Here is a 23,853-nt window from a genome sequence, read left to right on the forward strand (position 1 = left end):
AGATATCTTCATGTGTTCCTCCCAATCTACAAATTTTGAAGAAAGCTGGGTGGCAGCTACAACTTCGTAAGTAGCCTCCTGTGATATGTTGATGCTACCACAGCAAATTGGGAAATGAGGGGAAGGATGTGTGTTTAGCACAAATGCTTATGATCATGTGCACATCACTTGTGTTGAGAATGTAGCTCAGCTATATTAACTAGACTAACTGATTAACTATATTTATATATATGGGATATGGGCTGAAAAGCACTATAAAATTTATCTGCATGTGTATATGCAAGCAGAGAGAAATGCTGTATTATGTGTATAAATATCAGGTAGCATAAAATAAAATACCCCTGTAGTTGTTTGTTTAGGGACACATTTGGATTGAGTGAGCATTATAACAATCATTTCTTTCAGAGCCACAAAAACATCACACTTTTTAGTTTTAATAAAGTCTAGTTTTTGGCAGTTCTTTTATCACACCTGTCATCTCCTAAGCTTTGCTTAGCCAAAGCACTCAGACTTGAATTTTTGAAATTGTCAATATAGGCCTTCTAATCTTTAAGTCTTAAATTATCTAAGCAGATTAACTACCATTATTCTATGCTTACAGGACTCCAGGGTAAAAGACAGCAGAGAAAATACAACTTTTTTTTTTTTTTAGGCAATTAAGTCCCTGTGGAGGTTGTGTTTGGGGCATGTATTTGGAATATGGTCCAATGTGTTTATGTAAATAACCAAATAGACATGGTGAGTACATTAATTCCAGTATCTAGATTCATAAGACAGCTCTAAGAAGCTTAATTGTCCCACTTTTAAATTACAAGTTATTCTTAGTTCATATTGGCAATTCTCCAGTTTGCAAGCAATGAATGTCCTGAAGCCAAGGGAGATATCTCGAAGGAAAAAAATAAATAAAAAGAAAAAAAGAAAGCTCATTTTCACAGCAGCGCCTATCTCTGTGGTGACCCGATTTCTGCTATGATCTCCTTTCTGAGATCAAAGCAGGATTAATGTGATTCTTTACTGTTTGCATTGCACATCTCAAAGCTCTGGAGACTTAAGAAATAAGTACAAATGCAGCCCTTGAACAGAGGGGAAACTGAACTTGAGTGGGGTGGGTTAATAGCACGAGGGACAGCTAACTATGAAAAGTTATTTGGGATTTGGAAGGCAATACAGAATTTAGAGTATTTTGTAAGCACTGTTGCTTTCTCTTTTCTCATTTTCTGGGGCAGTCTTTCGGTTGGTTGATGAGGCCAGCACTGAATGTCATCTTATTAATAGTCTCCATAATGACCTTTTAGCTCATTTGGAATGTTTTGCAGCTGCTAGTATGCATGAAAAGGGAAGGGAACCCTGCTGCATGTTTTCACAAGAAAGCACTTTCACATTGCTACAACCAGGCATTTATAAGGAGGATTTAAAAGAGGGGAAAATCTTTTAAAATATCAAAATGTTGAGCTTTTGTGTTTCCACTGCATGTTACATTCCTGGATACTGGAACCCCTAAAGGGTGAGTGTTTCGGCAGCCTTTAAGAATTGCTTGCTCTTTTGTTGAAGAAAAGGCAAGTCCCATATTCCTGGGATCTCAGAAGGTGAAAAGAAAATCGCTTTTATTTTTAATGCTTAGTGTACACACTACTTGGGAAGGGAGAAGCTCCCCTCCTCCAAAAACGTGACTGTGATTTTACCTGCATTACCTAGAAGAGGGCACGCCACAGTGTAGCCCAATTTGCAATTTTATTTGGACTCAGTACTCTATGGGAGAACAGGATCGCGGGGCTGGGGGTGAAGGTTTTCTCAGCCTGGAATGTGAAACCACGGTTTCCACTCTCGGCTTATACAATTCCACCCAAAGCTCAACTTTTCCACAACTCTGCAAGCCTAGCCACACAAAGACATCCATACAACAAGAAGTCCCAACACCTGCAGCGCATTCAACCAGCTGAGCCCTGCTTTTTCACAGGGTACAGAATTTCTCGGACAACTTCTTCATGTTCCCTCTTCCAAGTTCTTTTAGGTTAGCACTCGCCCTGTCTTTTCTCTCACCATTTCCTCCCCCTTCCTCTCCTGCCCTGGCTGGAGACCACACTCTAAACCTGTCCTCGCTACTCGGCCAAAGCCCAGGAGGTGACCTGAGATGAAGGTAGTGCAGGGTAGAACAGGGAGAGAGTTCTCTACACGACCGCACACCAGGGGACCGGGGGTCCTTGCTGCGTAACCCCTGCCTTGGCACCCAAGGAAATTCCACCTACTTTTTCTTAACGTCCCTTATACCAGTCCCGCGTGGAGCCAGAAGATGCGGGGAGCTTGGAGTCAGGCTCTTTCTAGGGAGTTGGGAAGGGGGTCCCACGTGCTGGAGCGCCGGCGGCCGCAACCCAGCACCTACACCTTCGCCTCTGCGGTCCTGGCGGCGCCGGACTCCCACTGCCCACCCCAAGCTCCTACCTGAAGGGGAAATTCACCCGAAGAACCTTGTGAGTTGCCTCAACTGGAAAAGGAGTTGGGTCCAGAACACAATTCTCAGGGCCAAGAATAAAGGAGACAGAATCTCAGTACCTAAATACTCTATGCTCGCCCCCTAACTGTTTTCACCACAACAAACAAGCAAATTGGACTTTCTTGGGCCGTTTCCTTGCATTATTTAGCTTCATCTGACGGTGTCAACTGTTTTCTCATTATTATGCTGAATTTCTTAACAAGGAAACTTTCAGCTGAACTAAGATTGTTTGGAATCCATAACAAGGATTGTTCGGAATCTGTAACTAGGAATTGTGGCTGTCTGGAAGAAGTCGCCTGAACATTCTATTGGAAAAGTCCGGAACATCAATAACAACTCACCCTCTGCCTTTCTCTTTCTAATTTTATACTATTATTGTCTGTGCAGCCCTGGTTTGCCCAGCGGTGTCCTATCACGGGGAAACAGTCATGTAGCTAAAATCATAGTAGTGAGGGACCCACGATTCGTTTAAAAAATGTGAAGTTTTAAAATGTTGGATTTTTTTGAAGCTTGAACTACTATCTGAAATCTCGAATACAATTAGTCGTTGCATCTTAAAGGCCTTTATATCATTGAAAATTTCCTAACAGCCTGTATAACTTTGAAACAAAACGTTAGTGTTATAATTCAATAAAAGTTATTTAATTATTAAAACACAGTGAGGGCCTCAAAAGTTTTATAGCTTCTGTCAAGACATTGCTAATGTGTGTGTGTACATATATATGTACACACATATATATGTACACACACACACACACACATATATACATATACATATATATGTCAAGGAAGAAGCAAACCCAGATTTTAGGGTTGGATCTTTATTTAATATGTAATATCTATGAGGTATCCAAGTCCAGAAATCAGCTCACCAGTTCTGTATAGGATTCTGTATGGAGATCAAATCTGGGATTTCTAAAGTTAAGAATTCAGGCCTTGGAAATGGATTAGATTAGATCTACCTGAGCTTATTTTAAAAAGAAAGAGAGGGAGGGAGAGAGAGAGACAGGGAGAGAAAAGAGAGACAGACAGACAGAATATACATATACATATATATATAGAGAGAGAGAGAGAAATAGAGTATGTGTGTTATAGGCTGTTTTTTTTTAAGATCTCATTTTTAAATGTCCTGTTTTGGATGTGATCCCTTGAGTTCAATACATGATCTTTTTCAACTTGCAAAGAATCTAAGTTTTGAGGAAGGGAAGCACAGGCTTCAGCCTCTATTTCATATTTTTAAAGTCACAGCATACCAACTCTTATATTTCCTAACTTAGAAACAAAACTTAAAAGGTAAATTTGGAACATTAACTTAAAAGAGACACATAATAGAGGATAACTTATCTATATCTATCTGTATATCTATATATCTTTACAGAAATAAATGTTTTTAAATTAGTAAAGATGTAAGGGTAATTAAATTATATAGTATCCTGAAATACATAACATGGGAGGAGGGCCTTAAAAATTATTCCATCTAGCAATACTTGTATATACACAACTAGTAAGAAGTCCATAACTATCAATAGCCAGCAGTGCTTGCAAATTATATTGAATTGAAACGCTACTGAAAGAGTTTATCTTTCATTGTAGTTTGGAATTGTGTGAAGGTATGTTATGTACATGATCTATGTATATATAATTCTTATACTTTATATATATTTAGACATGCACTTCTTTTTAAATGTTTATGTGGTTAGTCACTTTAAGAGCATCAAAATAAATTGTGCGTTGGCTTACACTATCTCCCAGATATTCACAAACACTGATGAACAAAAATCTTTATATAGGAAATGAAGAGCTACCCATTTAAAGAAAAGAATGGAAAGGGGAACTCGATTTATTCTCATTTGTTTATCGCTAGATTTCCCCCCACCCCCCTGCAAATTCATTTGAATAGCTTTCAAGCCGGAAAATGGAAATGTGGCTCCTGCCCTCTATTTCAGCGGCAGCAGCAGCGTCCTGGCAACAGCGCAATTTTCTATCATCAAGGATAAATGGCATCGAACAGAACATTCTGATAAAAAAAAAAAAGAAAGAAAAAGAAAGAAAGAAAGAAAAAAAGCTTCAGCCCAAGGAGCCCATGATTGCTGGCCTTCCTGTCTGTCATCCCTTTACAAAATCCTCTCCGCAAACCTGAGCGGCATGCTGTCAGAGCTAATAACGTCTTCTGAAGGGGCTGGGGGGCGGGGGGAGCACAGTCTTCCCTGCACAATGTTCCCATTTATTAAATCGAGTGCTTATTTTAAAATTGCAAATATCTTTGTTTGGTTCACTGAAAATTAAAACCAAGATGTAGGAAGCTACATGATGCGACAATTATTCGTGTCATATCAGAGAATCAAACCCCTATCTCTCCCTTCTCCTGGTTAAGGTTGGATGAGGGGGAAGGGGGAGTTTGGGGGTATCCGGGACAGGAGGTTTCTGGTGGAAAAATACAAATCGGTTCGCCCTGCAGGTAAGCTGAGAGTAATTGAAAGCCGGAGCAGCGATGCCTGTTTCTACCAGGAAGAAAGAGCTAACTGTGATTCCAGGAGCGCGTGTGGGCGCGGTCCTCGCCGCGACGCCGCGCGCGGGTCAGGCTCAACTGCGAACCTTGCCACCGAGCTTTCCCGCGGGAGGCTTCGAATATAACCGTGCCTATTTCTCGCCTACTGAGATTTCTTTCCAGAAAAGGACATTCTCCTGCTCCGAGGAAATGGATCCCTGAGGTCCCCATGCCCGCACACGGTGTCCTGGAGGAGTTTAGAGGACACTCCTGGGGCCCTTCCCTGTGTAGTACGCTTATTCCCGAGGTGGGGGCTGAGAATCGAAGAGCAGCGCCCCCCCCACACTGGGATTGGGGGTGGTCGAGGGGCTACAGATGCCCGCATTGGGCTTCTTAGCGGCCTAGGCTGATGCCTGGAGGTAGGGGGGATTGGGTTTGGCTGGCGACTAGCTTTAGTGCCCATCGAGTTCCTGGGACACCCAAGTTCAGCACTTCTGCATGAAACCGAAACGGCCAGGGAGGGGCGGAGTGGGCCGAGGCTGAGGGAGCGGCGGTGTTGACGCCCTCTTCCCACCCAGGATCGATCGATCGGTAGGGAATTTTTTATCTTTGGGAAGGAGAGGTGAGGAAGCGGACCGAAAACGAGGGGAAAATTCGAATTTAATATCCTGTATAGGAGGTCAAAAGAAAACAAATGATGGCGAGGAATGCAGAGGGCCCTAAATGGACCCTAAGATGAAGTACGGGTGGTGGCTGGAGAGCTGGGACTGGAAGGTGGGGCTGGGGGAGACGGGTAAGCAGCTTGCTTTGGTGAGGAGCTCCCACGCTGAGAACGATGGGAGGAGGGAATGATGGGGAAACCTTTGTTTAATGAGGAAACCTAATTATTGCGCATCTGGAAGCCTTAGTCCCTACTACCAGACGAAGGCGGGTACCTGAGGGATGCAGTGCGCATGCCCGAGCCGTCGGATTTGCATGATAAGGCTCGCACGTGAGCCAACTCCGGCGCAGCCCAGGCTGTGCCGCGGCCGCCAATGGAATCTTGCTCCTACTGCGCCTCCAGGTCACATTGACATCTCGGTTTCCCCACAATAGGCCTTTAAAACCCACTTTAAAAATAAAAAAGTGTTTTAGTATTGATTCTCGCCTAGACACGGAAGATGTCTGTAGGAAACTGACACGGTTTAGAACTACAACTACATTACTACAAGCAAGGGTTAAAGTATTCAGAATTTAAGAAAAAGTTAGAAGGCCGGAGAGAGGGGGCTGTTTAAAGAGCTCTGGCGGGAAGTCAAGGAATCCTGGGACTGCTGCCTTCGGAGCCCTGAGGCTAGGGCCAAAGCTGAATCTCTCTGAGCCTTACCTGTCACATGAAAATCACACCTACCTCATTAACCAAAGGAGCCTCAAAAGCAGAAACATTACCTGTGCAGGCCTGGCTTGAGAAAGCAACCCAAACTGAGAAAGCAACCCAAACCCACCCTTTCTCCACCTCATCCCCAGCCACACCTGGTGGCCAGGGAGATGCAAACTAGAACACCTGTATTCCATCTCTCTCCCTTTCCCAGACACCAAAGTGGTCTGTGGGGTGAGGGCCATGTGTTAGCTCCCTCCTCTGTGAAATGCTGCTAATTTTAGAAGGGCAGAAAAGAGAAAGGTAGAGAAGTGGCATGAATCACCACCATGGCTAGGCCTCTTGTCTCCACCCATGCTCTGAGGCTGGAAAGATGAGATTCTCTGGGGCTATAGAAAGGGTGGGCCAGCTGGGAACTATTACCCATCCTGCCCCTTCTGCACACCAAGGCTGCTCCCTGCCCTTCCTGAAGCACCATTCTGACTGTTACCAACCAACCACCTTGTATTCTTCTCACTATATATTCCTGCCAGAATTGCTGCCTACACATGGGCCTCCAGCGTCCCTAAGAGTGCTCATACCCTGTGACAAGAAAACCATTTGTTCTTACTGAAATAAAACATGTGGGGATTGTCATTTGCAGTTCCTCTCCCCTTTTGTGTAATTCACAAGTCTCTGATGTAGGATTAGGCTTCAAATGCATTTGGTCAAGTACATACATTTTAGTACTCAGCTTAAACAATGTCATGCTTAAAAGCACCTCAGCAATGCCTCTGTTTGTCTCTAGGTCTTTGTCACCCTCCAGGCCTATGATTATAACATGGCTTTTTGTTTCTTTTTTGAGAATGTGAACCAGAGCCCCACCCCAGCCCTCCAAAATGCAAGACACTAAAAAGTGACCTCAAGGTCTTACCTGCTCATCTAAAATCAATATTATTTGACCAATGAGTATTATGTCACATATCATGAAAGCATATAGCTTCCAATAGCCAAGCCATGTCTATTTTCAAATAAGGAGATACCTACCGAACCTTCGGAAATGCCAGCTGGTAGTTTCTGTATAGAACAACAAACTTTCTCACAATAGTGTTTTTGGATTGTCTTTGAAAAAGGTAAGCTTTCTCTAAACTGGCCCAATAAAATCAAAAGAGTGTTGGCTTCAATCATATAAGGCTGCAAAATGAGATAGCCATGTTGTCTAAAATACTTCTTGAACACTTTGGATTTTAGAACACTTTTTCTTATAATAGACTTCTCTTTGTGCTTTAAGGAATAGGATAATGGTGTGTTTGAAAGGAAATACAGACCATAAAAAAGTCCATTAGCCAATCAATAATTGTCACAATCCTCAATTAAAGCAAAATTATCTTTCCTTGTCCTATAAGTGGCTGGAATAAACAAAGAAATTTTTCTTCTTGAGCATTTTAGGTAAAATTGAACGAATATAAGTCTCAAATTCATGTCCTGGTCTCTTTCTAAGGCAGGTTTCAGATCATCCATAAGGCTAACTTTGATGACAACTCTCTGTCATCTCTGAAGAAGGAAAGATCAGCAGGCTGGGGGGTCTAGAGAGGGACACTGCAGTGTGGGCTCTGGACAGTGACCAGGAACCCATCATTGGCCACAACTTCAGGCTCTGGAGCTGCTGTTCACAGGCATCTTCAACTCCCACCTAGACTGCCCTGCAACGTCTCTTTGTCTCACATTTGTGCTGACTTCCCATTGGCTCCTTCTCATTCCCCACTGTCACGGCTGGCCCTCAGCACCCTATGCCAGCAAGGCTAGTTGATTAAAAAACTATATACAAATATTCACACACTGAGCTGGGAGCATTTCCTTCCCATGTAGCAAAGCCCCTCTGATTTAAGACTGGTCAAATTAATAGGAAACAGCAAAGGAGGTTAAAGAGGGAAATTATTGAGGACAATGACTGCAGACATGCAGTCTACAGTGCAGAGTCTGCCTTTTCCTGAGGATTCAGAGCTGTGCCCACAAATCAGATGGGCAGAACAATCCCCCATCCCACCCCCCATGTTTGGGGTCATTAGAATTAGAGGTAGCTTCAGGGGATTCCCTTTCCTCTAGCATGGGTCAGCCAGGAGGCAAGAAGGAGGCTAGGAGGCTGGGGACCCTCATCAGTCCCACTAAGCCTCCAGAAGGTATCTTTTCCATCTGCCCTACTTGCTCCCCCAGTGGGTCCCGCGTGCCTAGCCCCCACACCCCCGCCTTGCGGGAGTTATTTTAAGGACACTAAATGTGCTCCAGGAAGCTTTCCCCTCTCTCCCTCTCCCTCTCTCCCTCCCTCTCTCTCTCTCTCTCTTTCTGTCTCTCTTCCTCTCCTACTCTCTCCCTCTCTCTCCTGGGAGCTAACCCAAGCCTGTGCACCGGAGGGCAGCTGACAGCTGAGCGTGGCGGGTGCGGGGTTGGGGGTGGGGAGGTGGCGGTTGTTCCAAGCGCAGGATTCTGGAGTCCACCGGCGCTTGGGCAGGTAGCAAGCAGAGCTAGCTGCACGTTGCCCCGGCCGGCGTTTTCAAACAACTTGAATTACAGGCTACATCTTGAATATGAATTAGCCTTCCGCACTGGTGTGAATTCGCTTTGAAACTCAACTTGTCAAGTATGGTTTTAATTAAACATCTTCCGGCCTCGAAAGATTACATGTTCTGTAAAATATATTCTAGCATGAAATTTACTTCCACGATCTGAAATTAGTTTTTTGGTAAATGTTTTCATAAAAAAGAAATACGAGGTGTGTGTGTGAGAGAGAGAGAGAGAAGAGAAGGGGGGTATGAAGTAGTTTATATTCACTGCCTTCCTTTAAAACGTCCTACCAGCTGGACTTGGAGCCTGACAGGTCCCGGGTCCCAGGTCCCAGGCAGCCCCGGCCGGGGCAGGGCCAAGACCGCGCGCCCAGGACAAGTAAGTAACTCAAACCCGCCCCGGCAAGCGTGGCCCAAGCTGCTTTTGCAGTTGGGGACAATTGAGCGGACACACAAGTTAATCCCGCACTGATTTGTTTCGGATCCATCTGCAGGACGCCTGATGCCTCCCCCTTGGCTGCTGCAGCGGACACCTGCCTCCCTCCCCATCCCAGACTGCTCTGCTTGTCCCATGAAAGCAGAGAAAAGAAACCACAGGGTGCGGAACGGACCTCAGTAGTATTCAAGACAACACTTCACCGTGAAATGTAAAGTTCTCCTTTAAGAATTCCTGCCTAATATTGAGAACAACAGCCATGTCAATTGATAGCCGTTCTAACAGACAGTCCGAACTGCTCCAAACCACTCTAAAAGCTTGCCTTGATGGAGAAGGGGCCTCTGGGGCCTCTCTATCACCTGCCTGGGGGCCTCTATTTCCCAAGTAGACCTCAAAGAAAAAAGACCCTATGCTCCCGCGTAGGGGTAGGAAAAGTGCCTGCTATGATGGGTCTTTCTATTCAATACAGAATTAAGAGTTGGGTCCCTGTGGAATTCTCTTCCTAACTACTCTCTGAGGAACCAGCCAATTCTGACGGGATTTGCTGGATCCGAGCAAAACTTGGCGCACATGGGGTGGGGTGTGATTGGGAGCAGGAGGGAGGGGGGTGCATCTCCTTTCTTCCAGATAATTGGGACCCAGCAAAGAAGGAGGGGTGGAGCGGTAGGGAGAGTTATTTGCCGTCCTCAACTGAAATAGGCAAAACCAATAACGCACCTCGCTTTTCGCCCTGTTTACTCCATCCCCATTCAGTGATTGGCAAAGCAGGCCCTGAAGGCAAAGGCAATAATTGCTCCGCGCTCTCCTTACTAGGGAAATGTGTAGGCATTTGAAGTGTACTAAAAATAAACGAAGGAGCGAGAAAATGAAAAGGGGACAGAGTGACAATTTGCGGCAATTAAAGCGTCTGCGCGCTGTTGCCGGAGGAACAGGGACCCACAGCGGTTTTTGTTTTCCCAGGCTTGATGATGTGACTAACTCGTTAGAGAATTTGCGTCCTAGGTTGTGTGTGTGTGTGTGTGTGTGTGTATGTACTTGCATGTGTGTGTGTACACGCGCGTGAGCATTCAGCAACCCAGGAGCCCACAGCAATGGCCGGATCCGTGGGGGAGGAGAGAGCCTAGAACCCTAAAAACTCCTTTGGCCTCGAGAAAGACCCCGGTGCAGCTCTCTACCCTAACCCCTAAGCCCCTCTCAAGTGAGAGCCTCTCAGTTAGTACTCAGTTGCCACGTCTCGCAGGAACTTTGGAGCAAGTTTTCAGCTCCCAGGTGTCCAACCTTTAAAAGGAAAAGCATAATAATACTAACCTTTCTTTCACGACCACGCGAAACGCAAAAGATGTGGAGTGGGGAGGGGAGGAAAAAAAAGGGGCGGCCAGCCAAATCAAAGCTTGGGAGACATTTTGACAGTGCGCTTGAAATAATGCTCTTAATTTTTGGAAGGTTTTCAAGAAGGGGGTGGGGGGCACGTGGGAGAACCACAACTTTCTCCTGTCTGTCACTCAAGCGGCCAGAGAGGGCTCCAACCTCCAGCTCCCGCGGCAACACACAGTGGGAAATTGCTTCAAGATACAGTGGGGCTCTATTCTTTCTCTACCCCTGCCCCGCCTTTCCCGAGCAGTGAACTTCACAGAGAGGGTGGTAAGGGAGGGTTATCCTGGGTGTCAAAAATCTGTGCATAGCCTGAGATCAGAAGAGTTAACCCCAGGCCCTAGACCCAGCCCAGCGGCCAAACTGGCACCCCGTGCTGATCAGCCCCCACATCCCCATATCTGCATCCCCATATCTACCTCCCCAGTCGGGGGTGGTGAGGTTTGGGGGAGGGGGGTGACACTACCATATGCATCCACCACCTAAGTCCAGCCCAGGCTGGCTTCAATGAAAGCTGGCAAATCCGGCGAATCTCGCAGAAATTTTCTTCGAACTTAATTCAATTTTAAAGTGGATTTTTACTATTAAAAACGCTGCCGAGCAACACATTGAATTAATCTGACTGTACGGTTTTAATTACAGTGAGGGTTTCTCTACAAATCTGTACAAGACAGTGGCTGGCTCTTGGAGGATCTCTGCCTCCTGAATTCCATTATCGGGCCCCTGGTTCCCTGCAGACGGCAGCGCGTGGGAGCCAGCTGCGGTGCGAGCGTTCAGTCGCCCTCTGCTTCTGCCGGGCCTCCTGGCTCCTGTCCCTCCTCCCTTCCTTCATCCCAGCCCCATGGAGAGCCCAGGATTCCTGCCTGTCATTTGAGACTGCTGAACTGATATCCTGAAACGCTACCCTTGCTTTTTAAACTCTTGGGCCCCAGACTTTTGAGCCCCTTGAGCATCGTTCTTAAAGTGGCTCGTTTTGTCTGGGAGGGTGACCTCTTGTGTAGTGTTTTTTGAAGGGTTCTCCTGCTTCGACTTAGCAGCTGTTAGAGTGGGCAGCGTGATGCCCAGGCTGTTTGAGGGGAAAGCAGGTTAGGAAACGGGGAGGAGAAAGGGGTAGAAGACTAGTGGATGAAGAGCTTGGTTTGGGGGAGTCTAGGCCCCCCACCTCCAGCCCTACCCCCACCCCCATCTCCACCTCCTGGCCCTAGAGGAAATATACATGGCGTAGATCTGCAGGTAACAGGGCTGCTTTTATCAGCTCTCATTTTGTTCATTTGTTGTGCAATTAGCATTGTAGGGCAATGGTACCTAGCAAACAGGACCAGGTAGAAAACTTAAACACAAAAGGAAGCCGACTCATACTCAAACTCTTTTGTCCACTCTCTTATGTTCTTTTTCTAACTCTCTTTCTATGTCCCCTGCTTTTGTCCCATTCTCTCCTTCCCTCCTCACAAAGTATGTGCGAGTAAAGACAGTGAATCCAAATATGAACCAGCAAAATGGACTCAACCTCTCAATGTGTATTTAAAGAATTGGAGGCTTTGAGCTCTGTCGGGGAAGGGCCCCACTTGGCAGAGTGCAAGGGATGAGGAGCATTTTGGCTCTCTGCACAAAATTTGTAAAACCTGCCAGGAAAAAAAAACCAGTAATTATTCCATTCCCAGGGTAGTGGGAAGGGGGCTCTCTTTCTCCTAGATGTGTGTGTGTGTGTGTGTGTGTGTGTGTGTCTGTGTGTGTGTGCGCGCGCGCGCTTTAAGGGAGTCTCTTTTCTCAACAAGAAAAAAAAGAAAGAGAGAGAGAATGAATGGGCACAGTTGGGAGAATGGAATGTGAAAAAACAAAAACAACCTTAGCTTCTAAGGGCATTCAAATTTGTTGCCCTCTAAAAAAGTTTTGCTAAAAAACTAATAAATTACATTTCCATTTATTGGGATATTCCCACATAAAGGAGATAAGGAGTATTTATGAACAGATATGAGTATAAAAGTCACCAGTTCATATATATCACAAGAGTAGACAGATACAGAACAAACTCACCCTCTCTCTTTCTCATGAAAAACGGTTTTCATTTATTTTTCTGTTATAACAAGAGGACCAACATGATAGCAAGGGGATGTTTTCATCCCAGGTTTTCCTGAAGAGTTGTCCCAAGCAGGGCTGTCCTTTAATGTTAGGCATTTTCGGTGACCTTGCTATTGTTACTGCTGATGAAGCGATGAAGGAATTAAACAGAAGATGCTTGGAGGCATTTAGGAAGACAGCTACATTAACTCCTTATTATGCCTAAAAATAGTCTACTGTTTCCTGTTGATACTTGTTCCCTACCACTATAAGGCTGTATTTATCCTCCAATGGTCAGGGGTCCCTGCTTTCCAAAGACTGGCTTGCTTAAAGCTGACTTCTAACACCCCCTCCCTTCTCCCTTTGCTCTGATATATTTCCCATCAGGGCAAATATGGAGAGCTCAACCTTAGCGTAGCCTACAGATTGAAAAGACAGACATCAGCATTTAACTTGTTTTATTCTAAGTGTTTAAACATTGTTGAGTCCTTTTTTTCCTGGGCTTAGAGAAAGAGGAGTGTTTTTGTATTAGGAGTGGGGTCCTATGCTTGTTAAAAGAGAAAAAAGAGAGGATTTGAGGGGAGAGGGCAGACAAGCAGGCCGACCTCTGTATACAATCCTAAAATTAGGGAAGGTAGAAACATGTGCTGCTTTTCCCCTAAATCAATTCTGGGCACAGCACATCAGCTCCCTCTATTAAGAAAGCCTTGGGTGCTCACACACTTGGGAATGGAGTCATGGAGAAGGCAAATGATGTTTAGTTTGAGAAGCTGGTTAGCTTTGTTTTCATAACTCCACTGGACTCCAAGTTTGAAAATGCCTGGAGCAGGAGCCTGTAGGTTGGGACAGGCATAGTTAACATTCTCCAAATTGGACAGTCTTGAAAAACTCTGTGAAGCCCCCTGTGGGAGCCAGTGTCATGTCAGAGTTTTCTAACTGGCTATTCTTGGGACCTATGATTAGAGAGATGAGGAAAGTGTTATCCCCAAACTTAAGTGAGACTCTTTCTAAACATGGGGTAAACTGAGGCCACTTTTTAACTGGATTTGGGGGCATCTAAGAGAGAAGGGTGTTAATATGGACAATACAGCTTATCACCACAGACAAGAACACCAATGTTTCCTTGTGTAGACTGATACTTTTGCAACTCCTGAAGATGCCATCACTGGCAAGAGGCAGCTCCCATGTGCCCCAGAGCTTTCACTGTTGTCTGTGTGTTGGGGGAGGGGAGAAAGTCGTGCGGGTTACCAGGATATCAGGCACCCTTTCCTTACATACATACACAAACAGAGTTTTACAGTATATTGAATGAGGAAAAGACTAGCAAGTTTTTTTTTTTTTTTTTCACCAATGTCTCCCGTTGAGAAGGGGCTATGTAAGTCAATACTGAGTAATTTCTTTGAATTCAAAGGCTATTTATCCAGGTCTAATTTCTTTAGAATTAAAGTGATAACTGAGCTCAACTTAGCAACCAAACCCATCCAGGTCCTGCCTGGTTTGAATGTACTTCTACAGCCCGTGAGGCTGCAAAACCACTTCGGGCACCCCAAAGCATTTCCAGGCCTACATGCGTGAGCAAACACCGGTCCAGACCAGGAACAGCAGGAGATTCTTTGACCCAAGAGCCCATTCCTCCAACAGTGGCCTCCGGCAGACCCGGGAGGTCTTGTGTTGGCAATACACAAGCATTTCTCTCTAAATAACATTGACACTCGCAATACAAATTCCAACATCTCAACACCTTAAAAAGCAAAAAGCAGCTTAGGCCTCAAATCCTGCCTAGTGAATATGACCCTCACTTACTACAAGCCCTAAAAGAGCCTTAGGGCTCCTACTCCAGATTGCAGGGTTTACTTTTATTTTGAATGATAAAGACTTCGAGGGCCTTGCCCGCCCTCCTCCTCCCACCCGCAAGGGTTGGCCCGCGTTCCCCTGCGGGCGAGACAAAGAAGCGGGAGCCAGGACCCGGCTGGCGCCTAACCCGGCGCCGGGGCCTTGAGCCCCTGAGGTGTGCGCCTTCCTGCAAGGCCCCAAAGAACCTGAGTCTTTGCCCCTTGCTGAAGGGTTGGAAGTGCGGGCTGGACTAGTGCAAACAAGAGTGACTCCAACCGCCTTACTTCAGCTCATTACCGTCACCCATGAAACCGGAATGAAGGACTGGGAAGCCAATCTGCCGCGTTCAATTGGAGAGAAATGACTGTCGGAAGAGGCCCTGCGGTAAATAGCCTCTGAGCCGCGAACTCTATGCGCCGTGGCCGGTGGCAGAGGCCACACCTGGCAGCCACTCGTGGCGCGCCACCTTGGCATGTTGTGTGCGGGTCACATTATCTCCAGTTTTCCATTCTCGATACTGGCAGGAAAGTCTGATAGTCAGGCCTGAAGTTTAGATTCCATCCCGCAAGCGCAGAGATATCACACCAAGTGGGACCCCTCGCTCGTTCCACTTCCCAGCCCCTGACTGTCTCTGAGCTCAGACTGGGTCGCCCAGCAGGTTTCAGCAGGACCTTTACCATGCACCACAACTACCACCTCAGTGCAGCTGCTTCACTGGAACAGAGTGCAAGGATTTTAGCCACTAACTATTAGGGGAAGGTTGAGAGCCCTGAAGCTACAACCCGGACGATCCCAGCCTTCCCGGCTTCCTCAGCAATCAAACAAATGAGAAAAAAAAATCCCCTTGCAAGTAGAGGCAGCTGCACTCTGGATACAGTGCTCAATTGCAGGGACCTTCCGAGGCCCTGCCACGACATACTCTAATTGGGGTGCAGCCAGAGTTGCAGGAAGCTGGCGAGGAAAGCGGTGCACCTGTGAGCATAAAGCGAAAAACATAGACAAGCACAGGGTGGGGGTGTAGGGGGTGAAACGCCTTCACGGTGTTAACAACAAGCTGCAGGGTATAAAGCAATAAAACTGCCACGTCTACCTGCTGGTATTGAGGACATTACAAACAGTCTCGGCGCGCAGCCCGCGTGTACCGAGAGCGCACTAGGGTTGGGAGTGGGAAGGTGGGGTGGGAAATCTTCTCTTTTCCTGACATTCCCTTCTGTCCCCCACCCCCCACATCTCCCCCTTACTTAGCCCACCTTTCTTTTTCCATGAAGCTTTTCTGTTGTTGTTTTAATTCATTGCCGATTTGTAAACGTGTAGATCGTGTTACTGGTTCGCGTGTTAAAGTGCACCTCTTGTTAAAAGGTAGGGAACAGGGCACGCCACTTAAAAATGAATTCAGAGTTACTGAACCGGCTCCCCAGACTCAAGAACTTAAGCGCAACGGGCTGGGAAAAGGAGGGGGAGAGGAGCGCAAACGCCGCTGACCTGGGAACTCGGAGGAAACTCGCGGGCAGCGAGCTTCAGGTCTTCCGATACATTGAAGGAAAGAAAGAAAGACAGAAAAAGAAAAAAACAAACTGTCCTGGAGATAGCTAGACATCCAGGGCTGGGAGCTGGGAAAATCAATTGGCATAAGCCGCTGCCGGCGGGCTTCGCGCAACGTAAAAAACAAAGTCCAAGCTGCTCCATCTGCAGCCACCCTTTTCTGGAGTTAAAGGGGCAAGCGGCACCTTTTCTCTATTTCTCAGTTTCCTTCGGTCCTGTAACTTATGGAGTCCAGAAGAAGTAGGATATACGGAAGTCCTCAGTAGTTTTCCCAAATGGAGACACTGTCTCCTTCCCGCAACCTCCAGACACTGCAGTACAGGGTTGTTAGATATTAGATAGTACGTTTCTCCGTGTGGGCAAAGGCTCGCGGCTTAGGTCTCTAAGCAGATCGAAAGTCGGGGTCCAGACCGAGAGGATCTTCAGGTCTCGTCCACCCAATCTCAAGCCTCTGGAAGGGCGGGCTGCCGGCGACCTCCTCCAGTCCCGGGACCCGGAACCCGGGACCCTGGACGCCGGTGCGGGCGGGCCTGCCCTCCTCTGTGCCTGGCCCCCAGTCTGGCCCTCCTACCTGTTGACCAGGCCTGAACCACGCACCGGGGCTCCGCTGTCTCTGCTTGGCTGCCTTAACCTGCGTGGGTCTGGAGACCGGAGGGAGAAAGGCTAGATCCGCAGCCTTGGGCTGCTCCGAACTTAATGTCTTTCCCCAGTCCATCTTTGAAAGAGAAGTGGTTCTACCACCTGGATGTGCGGATATAAATCCCCTTGCAAATAATAAATGGATTAATAATAACAAGGTATGAAGTTCTTTTTATAGAAAAAAAGGAGAGAATTGAAACTAAATGCGGCAGTTAGACAACCATTTTGATAAGAGGATAATTGAGGCGACACTGGTGTATAATTAGAGGATAATTTATGCTATATCCACTTTTATTCCACCTCCCAAAATAAACCCAGTCCATAATCATTACAGGCAAATTGTTCTGAATTTTATAGCAGCAATTTGAACAAAGTACTGCAGTTAATCATGGGAGATTTTTGTGTATTCCTGATTAGAACTCTAATTGCCTCCTTCCAGAAAGTAAAAATAACTGTAAAACGACTCTATTTTTATCATTAACAATGTTGACAATAAAATAAAATCAATTGGAATTGTAATCGAGAGACAAATTTAGGACGAAGGCACTTTTACTTGGGTAGTTTATATTGTAATCAAGATTTGCCAAACCACTAACCGCATGTATCATTTGCATATATTTGAAAGCATTACAGTAGCTTCTGTTTTCAATAGGAAAAAATGCATTACTGTCAGTCCTCCAACGATTCGTTTTCAGAACACGCTGCTGCGTTCTGAAAAGAAAAAAAAGACGCCCCCCCCCCCCCCACAACCTTTTGTACAATATATAAGAAATACGGCCTGAAACGGCAGGGACCGAGCCAGAACAGGGTCTGATTTTTCTTTTTCTTTACCACCCCCCAGTGGGGTGGAGCCCAGGTGTGAGGGTTCGTCTTCCTTCTGTGGTTTCAATAAAATACGTCTAGAAAAATCCACGGTGACAAGGAGCTCCCACAAGAGTGTAGTAGGACCAGAGTGGAAGGGACGTCAAGAAAGGGGGGGCTGGATTTAAATGCGGGGGTGGGGTCACTGCTTCTAAGCACAGGCAACCTACAAGGGTGCAAAGGGATTGAAAGAGAGCAGCCCCCAGTTGGCTGTTTCAAGGCTGAGATACTGGCAACTGGGGCTCCGGGATTTGGGGCACGAGCTGCGGCGGGAAGCATCGGCGGCCGGCCGGGCAGAGGCGCCTCCCTCCCCAACGGCCCCGGGCGCCACACAGCGCGGCCCCCGGCTGCAGCTCCGGCTGGGATTGGAACTGCGGAAGGTAGGCGAAGAACTCTGCAAGTCGCGCACACGCCAGTAGAAGCCGTGCGCCTGTGACGTCAGGGGGCGACTGACCAATGGGGAGGCACTGCCCTTTGGAGACAAACCATTCGACTCGTGGCGTCTGCATCAAGTCTGAAAGCAGACGCGCAACTTTCGCAGAATCCACCTTAAAATCTCTGCCTTAAACTGCACCAGCCCCCAAAAAATCCAAGGGGGGAAAGCAGGCGGGGGGAGAGCAGATTCCCCCCTCCCCCATCCCTCCTCCTTCCTCCTCCCTTTGAGTTAACAAGGCCCCGCTCACTATATCTCTTTATATTAAATATATATATATATTAGAGAAGAGCGAGGGAGAGGGAGAACCACTTCCACCCCCCTCTTTAAATTTTTTTTTTTTTTTTTTTTTTTTTTTTTTGCAAGGATCCAAAGAGCTAAGGTGGCTGCAGAGGGGAGAGCGGCGCGAGCCAAGTGGGGGAGGGTGGAGGAAACCCGGGAGAAGGCTTTCTCCAGCCCCCAAAGTTTTGATGATGACCATGACTACGATGGCTGACGGCTTGGAAGGCCAGGACTCGTCCAAATCCGCCTTCATGGAGTTCGGGCAGCAGCAGCAGCAGCAGCAACAGCAACAGCAACAGCAGCAGCAGCAACAGCAGCAACAGCAACAGCCGCCGCCGCCGCCGCCGCAGCCGCACTCGCAGCAGAGCTCCCCGGCCATGGCAGGCGCGCACTACCCTCTGCACTGCCTGCACTCGGCGGCGGCGGCGGCAGCGGCCGGCTCGCACCACCACCACCACCACCAGCACCACCACCACGGCTCGCCCTACGCGTCGGGCGGAGGGAACTCCTACAACCACCGCTCGCTCGCCGCCTACCCCTACATGAGCCACTCGCAGCACAGCCCTTACCTCCAGTCCTACCACAACAGCAGCGCAGCCGCCCAGACGCGAGGGGACGACACAGGTGAGAGGCCGCTGGGGCAGCTCGCTTCTCCCGCCTCCCGACTGCCCCCTACCCCGCCCGCCCGCCCGCTCACTTCCTCGACGCCCGGGCCTCCGCCGGCCCCCTCCCCCAGGCGGCCCCGCGCGCCCTTGGCCGGGCCCCGTGCGCGCCCGCTCGCCTGGCGCCTGCCTGCCGGCCTCTCCCAGCCGGGCCCCTTCCCGCCGCCGCGGACCCTCAGCTTCCTTGCGGCGCGGCGCGGCCCGCCTCGCTCTCCTTCCTCCGACGCGCAGTTCGGGCTGAGTCCCGGGCCCGGCGCAGGCTTCGTTCGACGAGTTAGTCCACACTGCGCTCTCCAGCCTCCTGGGTCTGTGCGCCCTTTTCCTTGCTCCTTCCCTCCAGGCTGTAACCCACGTTTGACCCGGCTGGGGACATTTCTGGGCCGGAACTGGGGAGCGTGTTTTGCTTCCCAGCCCACGCTGGGCAGGCAGTGGCCTACTTTGCGTGGGGCGCCCCGTGCTCCTCAGTGACTCGGAGGGAAGCTGGCGTGGCTTTCGCTCTGGTTAAACTAGTAACAGTCAGGCTCTTTCCAGTGGGCTTTAAAGTGTCCCTCACCTTCATCCCTGACCGGGCCCCCTATCTAGGTTTTCGCTACAGTGTTGGCTGCTCCTTTGTTCGTGGAGGGGAAGCAAAGAACCTCGGGCTGATGGTTCTCAGCACCCGAGGGGGACAAAGTTGCCGTGAGAGGCGCAGCCTGCTCGTGGGCTGGTCTGAGCTGTTGGTTGTGTTTTGTTTGAGGATTTGGTCCTCCTCAGGAGAGTCATTTCAAAACATGCCGAGGATGCTTGATGCACTGAGCTTGGAGCTGGTGACATCAAGTCAACTGGCCGCGTAAACACCTGGGTGGCTCAAGCACAGCTTCAGGTACTGTTAAGCCGGGCACAGGGGCCCCGCTCCGCCCGGACAGCTGCCGCCTTGCTGCGCTGCGCACCCCAGAGAGCCTCCGGCACCGCCTCCGCTGCGGCAAAGCGGGCTGTTTGTCTGAGGGCCTCTGGCGCTCCCTTGGCCCAGACGCTGCACATTGTTCGGGCCAGGGACTGGGTCAAGGAGATTACGCAGACGCTGGGAGCACACGGGCAGAGTGGACCAAGAGAGGTCGGGGCATCATAGGGATTTTTCGAGGTAACCCTTATTGGGCTTTGGGGAGACTCGTTGCATGCCACGCCAGGAGCAGGGAGATGGCAGCAGTAGCCTCCCGGGTGACCGCTCCTCTGTATTATTTGCTTGCAGATCAACAAAAAACTACAGTGATTGAAAACGGGGAAATCAGGTTCAATGGAAAAGGGAAAAAGATTCGGAAGCCTCGGACCATTTATTCCAGCCTGCAGCTCCAGGCTTTAAACCATCGCTTTCAGCAGACACAGTATCTGGCCCTTCCAGAGAGAGCCGAACTGGCAGCTTCCTTAGGACTGACACAAACACAGGTAATTCCCGAGAAGCCCAAGTATCCCTGAAATGCTGGTACCGCTTGCAGATCGGGCAGGGAGCACATCAGGAGGAATTGTTGGCCTAGTCAACCAAGGATGGAAGGAGCTTAATGACAAATGCCTTTTGCTCCAGTTATGCACTTTCCTGGGACAACACAGTTTGGAATGAATGACCTGGTATTGAATACTGGATTGGATTTGCACATCCTCCCAACCCTCGGCGACCCCACCCCAGCCTAGAATCCTTTTGTGACCAAACTCATAATTCAATTGAGTGTTATTCCAGAGCAGAACAACATGAAAGAGAACAAACATTTAGGAGAAAAAGGTGTACAAGCCAGGAGGCAGAATAAGGTTCAACTTTTTTAAGGATCCTTTTGTAGGCCCTGGGAACTAATAAGGTTTTCAGCTCATTGACACAGAAAGAAAACTTGTGAAATGAACTAAGAAAAAACAAAGTAGGCATAGGTTCCAATGAGGTTTAGTAAAGGCTCCAAAGTGCAATCTATTTATCCTAGGAGTGTCAAGGTGGGTTTTTCTGAAGATTTCCCTAAGCACGGTGGTTAAGTCATCTGGGTGACAGGCTGATGTGGTCTGAGCTGCCTCCCTGGAGCACAGGACTTGGGTGCAGTGGCAGAGTTGGAGATCAAAGAGAAATGTTACCAAAATTGTAACAGGTGAAGCCACAGTTAAGTACAGTTACTGAAGTTCTCCCATCCTACTAATTTGAAAGCCATAGAAGGCATTTCAGATTTCACAAGAAGGAGCTTAGGTGAGTATATTAGGACCCTGGTCAAAAAGCCAGGCTGCAATCACCTGCAGTTTTTGTTGATTAATTTACCTACATGGAGTAAGTAGGCCTCATCTGATGTAGGTAATCTTCAGCAAGGGGACCTCAGGTTTTATGAGACTGTTGCTGCAGACTGATTGTGTGTTGACTTAAGACAGTTGTTCCTTAAGCTCTTTTTCAATTTAGCCTGTTTTCTCTTTCCATATTGCTATTCATAATATTTGGGGTTTGATATGAAGGGATTCCGGCTATTCAGTGACTTGTATGCGTCTTGAAAAAGTAGATTCTTATGGCTAGGGAATTTTAAAGGTAAAGGAAGCTGCACCATAAAATTTCCTTCTTCAAATAAAGTAGATCTGAAATGTTGGCCTAGATATGCTCCCATCCCAGATTCCCGATTCACGTTTAATTTTCAGAAGCCCTTTGACTTTTAATTACTATACTAACAATCATGTGATGATCCTTGACCACAGTTTGACTAGGCAACATACAAAATAGGGAATGAAGGAGCTGCAGTCCTTAATCCCTGCAAGGTTATGGGGATATATTTGTGTCTGGAGAAAGATGCTTCATGTATAATCTATGGCATATGCAATATATGCATAGATATATTCAAGGCATTTAGTTATAAATGTACAGGCTTTAATTCCTTCAGTCATTTGCTCCTTGTACCTTTATAGAGATAACAGCTTTTGGGTATCTCTACGCATGTACACGGAGAAAATGACTGTGTAAAATAGTTATTTTACATAGACTAAATTTACATTACTAAATTTTATGTAAAATGACAAGATTTTCAGAGGAGGTGCATTCAATTGAATGGCTTTGATTTGAAAGGGCTGCTTTTAAAAATCCTTTAGGCTTTGGACCTGGTCATCTCATTCAGCTTTTTCTTATTTATACTGTTGTTTTAAACCTACGCTAGCATGCAATTCTAGAATTACAATAACTTTAGGTATCCAGGCAAGATACGTAGTATGTTGTAGGAAGTGGGACTGTAAGAGGCTAGAAAGAGGTTGAAGGAGGCGGGGACTTGGCTTGTAGGCGTTGGCGGTGGTTGTTTTTTGTTTTTTTGCTTTTTTAATATTGCTTCTAAATCCCTGAGTGACGTTAGAGGCACTGGTTTGATGTTTATGGGCCTAATGATTGCTGCATTTCTTGCAGGTGAAGATATGGTTTCAGAACAAACGCTCTAAGTTTAAGAAACTGCTGAAGCAGGGCAGTAATCCTCATGAGAGCGACCCCCTCCAGGGCTCGGCGGCCCTGTCGCCACGCTCGCCAGCGCTGCCTCCAGTCTGGGACGTTTCTGCCTCGGCCAAGGGTGTCAGTATGCCCCCCAACAGCTACATGCCTGGCTATTCTCACTGGTACTCCTCTCCACACCAGGACACGATGCAGAGACCACAGATGATGTGAGTTGCCCAAGGGAACACCCTAGGGAAACGTCTGAACAAGGAAAAGAGGATCCGGGACCTGCTTGTATCTGCGAAAAGGAGCCAAAGGAGCAGGCTTAGGAGAGCTCATAGGTGTGGCAAGAAGCCGACTAGGCTCATTCTCTCTCCCTCTCTCTCTCCCTCTCCTTTCTTTTTACTTCTTCCTTTCCTCCATTCCTTCTTTCTTTCCTTTTCCTTTCTACCTTTCTTTTCTTTTTGCCTTTCACCTTTTTTCTCATTTACCTTCTCTCTTGAGCAACGTCAGTAATTGATCTTGCATCTCAGAGAGAGAGAAAGAGCATGTGTGAGAGAGAAACTGGTTTCTATGCCAGCACTCCTGAAACCCCTTACTGTAAGGATATTTTCTCTTACCCCTTGGGATCCAGGCTCTGAGTCTCTTCTTCTCTTTGGGAGTATCCATCAAAATGACTTTTTTTAAAAACAGATTTTCCCCCAACCAGAAGAATCTGCACAAACATGGCAGCGTTTTTACTTGTTTAATGAGTTTAAGACATTACATGGTGAAAGAGAAGCATTTTGGACTCCTGCATTTTTATTTACCATTCCCAGACTGACGAGAAAAAGAAAATTCCTCACATAACAGCCCTTCTCTAAAGAAAAAGGAAAAAGTGGCTGTAAGATTAGAACATTGCTACAAAGGGAATGCTGCATGTTTTATCAAAATGCAATGACCAGGAATGATGGTTGATTAAAAAAAAAAAACAAAAACCACTCTTTCCCCACCCCACCCCCCCAAACCCTGAACTGGAATCAGGAAAGACGGAGGAAACAATCAAAATCACCATTCTATTGCTTTGACACCTTTACTAGGTTAATTGGTGGCATTCACAAAGCTAATAGGGACGTTTATATCAAGAAACATTTCTGTATATATTGTTGAATTTTAGTTGTACATATACTTTGTATGTTTTTGTCTTCTTTCATATATGGAGTAAAAGCCACAAAACGCTGAGTGTCTTGTATATTTCTCTCTCTGTGTGTCTCTGTCCCTCTCTTTCCTCCCTCCTCCCTCACTTCCCTTCCCCCCATTAAATTTTCTATCACCCTTAAAAAAATTCTATTTCCTAATATGGGAAGTCATATGTATATATATGAACATCAAGTGCCTGCAAAGATGTCAGTTTGCACACTAGCCTTTGTCTTAGGTACTTTAACATTAACCATGGATCTTCTTTCAACTTTCTTTACATATTA

General features: G+C 47.2%; 1 protein-coding gene and 1 long non-coding RNA gene across 2 annotated transcripts in view; one reads left to right on the forward strand and one right to left on the reverse strand.

Moving 5' to 3' along the window:
* Positions 1-17,246, reverse strand: part of LOC117981038 (uncharacterized) — a 47,980-nt gene extending 30,734 nt beyond the window's left edge. Inside the window, exon 1 of the long non-coding RNA XR_004672545.3 lies at positions 15,822-17,246. This is a non-coding gene — a long non-coding RNA (uncharacterized LOC117981038). The remainder of the gene's footprint in view (positions 1-15,821) is intronic.
* Positions 17,247-17,358: 112 nt separating this feature from the next.
* Positions 17,359-23,611, forward strand: DLX6 (distal-less homeobox 6). The gene is made up of 4 exons (XM_034964490.4): positions 17,359-17,993; positions 18,413-18,952; positions 20,219-20,412; positions 22,370-23,611. The coding sequence occupies exons 2-4, from the start codon at positions 18,517-18,519 to the stop codon at positions 22,619-22,621; spliced, it is 882 nt and encodes a 293-aa protein (XP_034820381.1). The 5' UTR covers positions 17,359-17,993; positions 18,413-18,516; the 3' UTR covers positions 22,622-23,611.
* Positions 23,612-23,853: the final 242 nt, after the last annotated feature.

This window comes from Pan paniscus, chromosome 6 (genome assembly GCF_029289425.2).
Source record: "Pan paniscus chromosome 6, NHGRI_mPanPan1-v2.0_pri, whole genome shotgun sequence".
In the NCBI taxonomy this organism is placed as follows: domain Eukaryota; kingdom Metazoa; phylum Chordata; class Mammalia; order Primates; family Hominidae; genus Pan; species Pan paniscus.

What these genes read in the sequence shown, in the direction of transcription:
- DLX6 (XM_034964490.4), top strand. Translation starts at nt 18,517, where the DNA reads ATGATGACCATGACTACGATGGCTGACGGCTTGGAAGGCCAGGACTCG. An exon ending in GACGCGAGGGGACGACACAG is followed by an intron (nt 18,953 to 20,218) that starts GTGAGAGGCCGC and finishes ATTTGCTTGCAG; the next exon opens with ATCAACAAAAAACTACAGTG. An exon ending in TAGGACTGACACAAACACAG is followed by an intron (nt 20,413 to 22,369) that starts GTAATTCCCGAG and finishes CATTTCTTGCAG; the next exon opens with GTGAAGATATGGTTTCAGAA.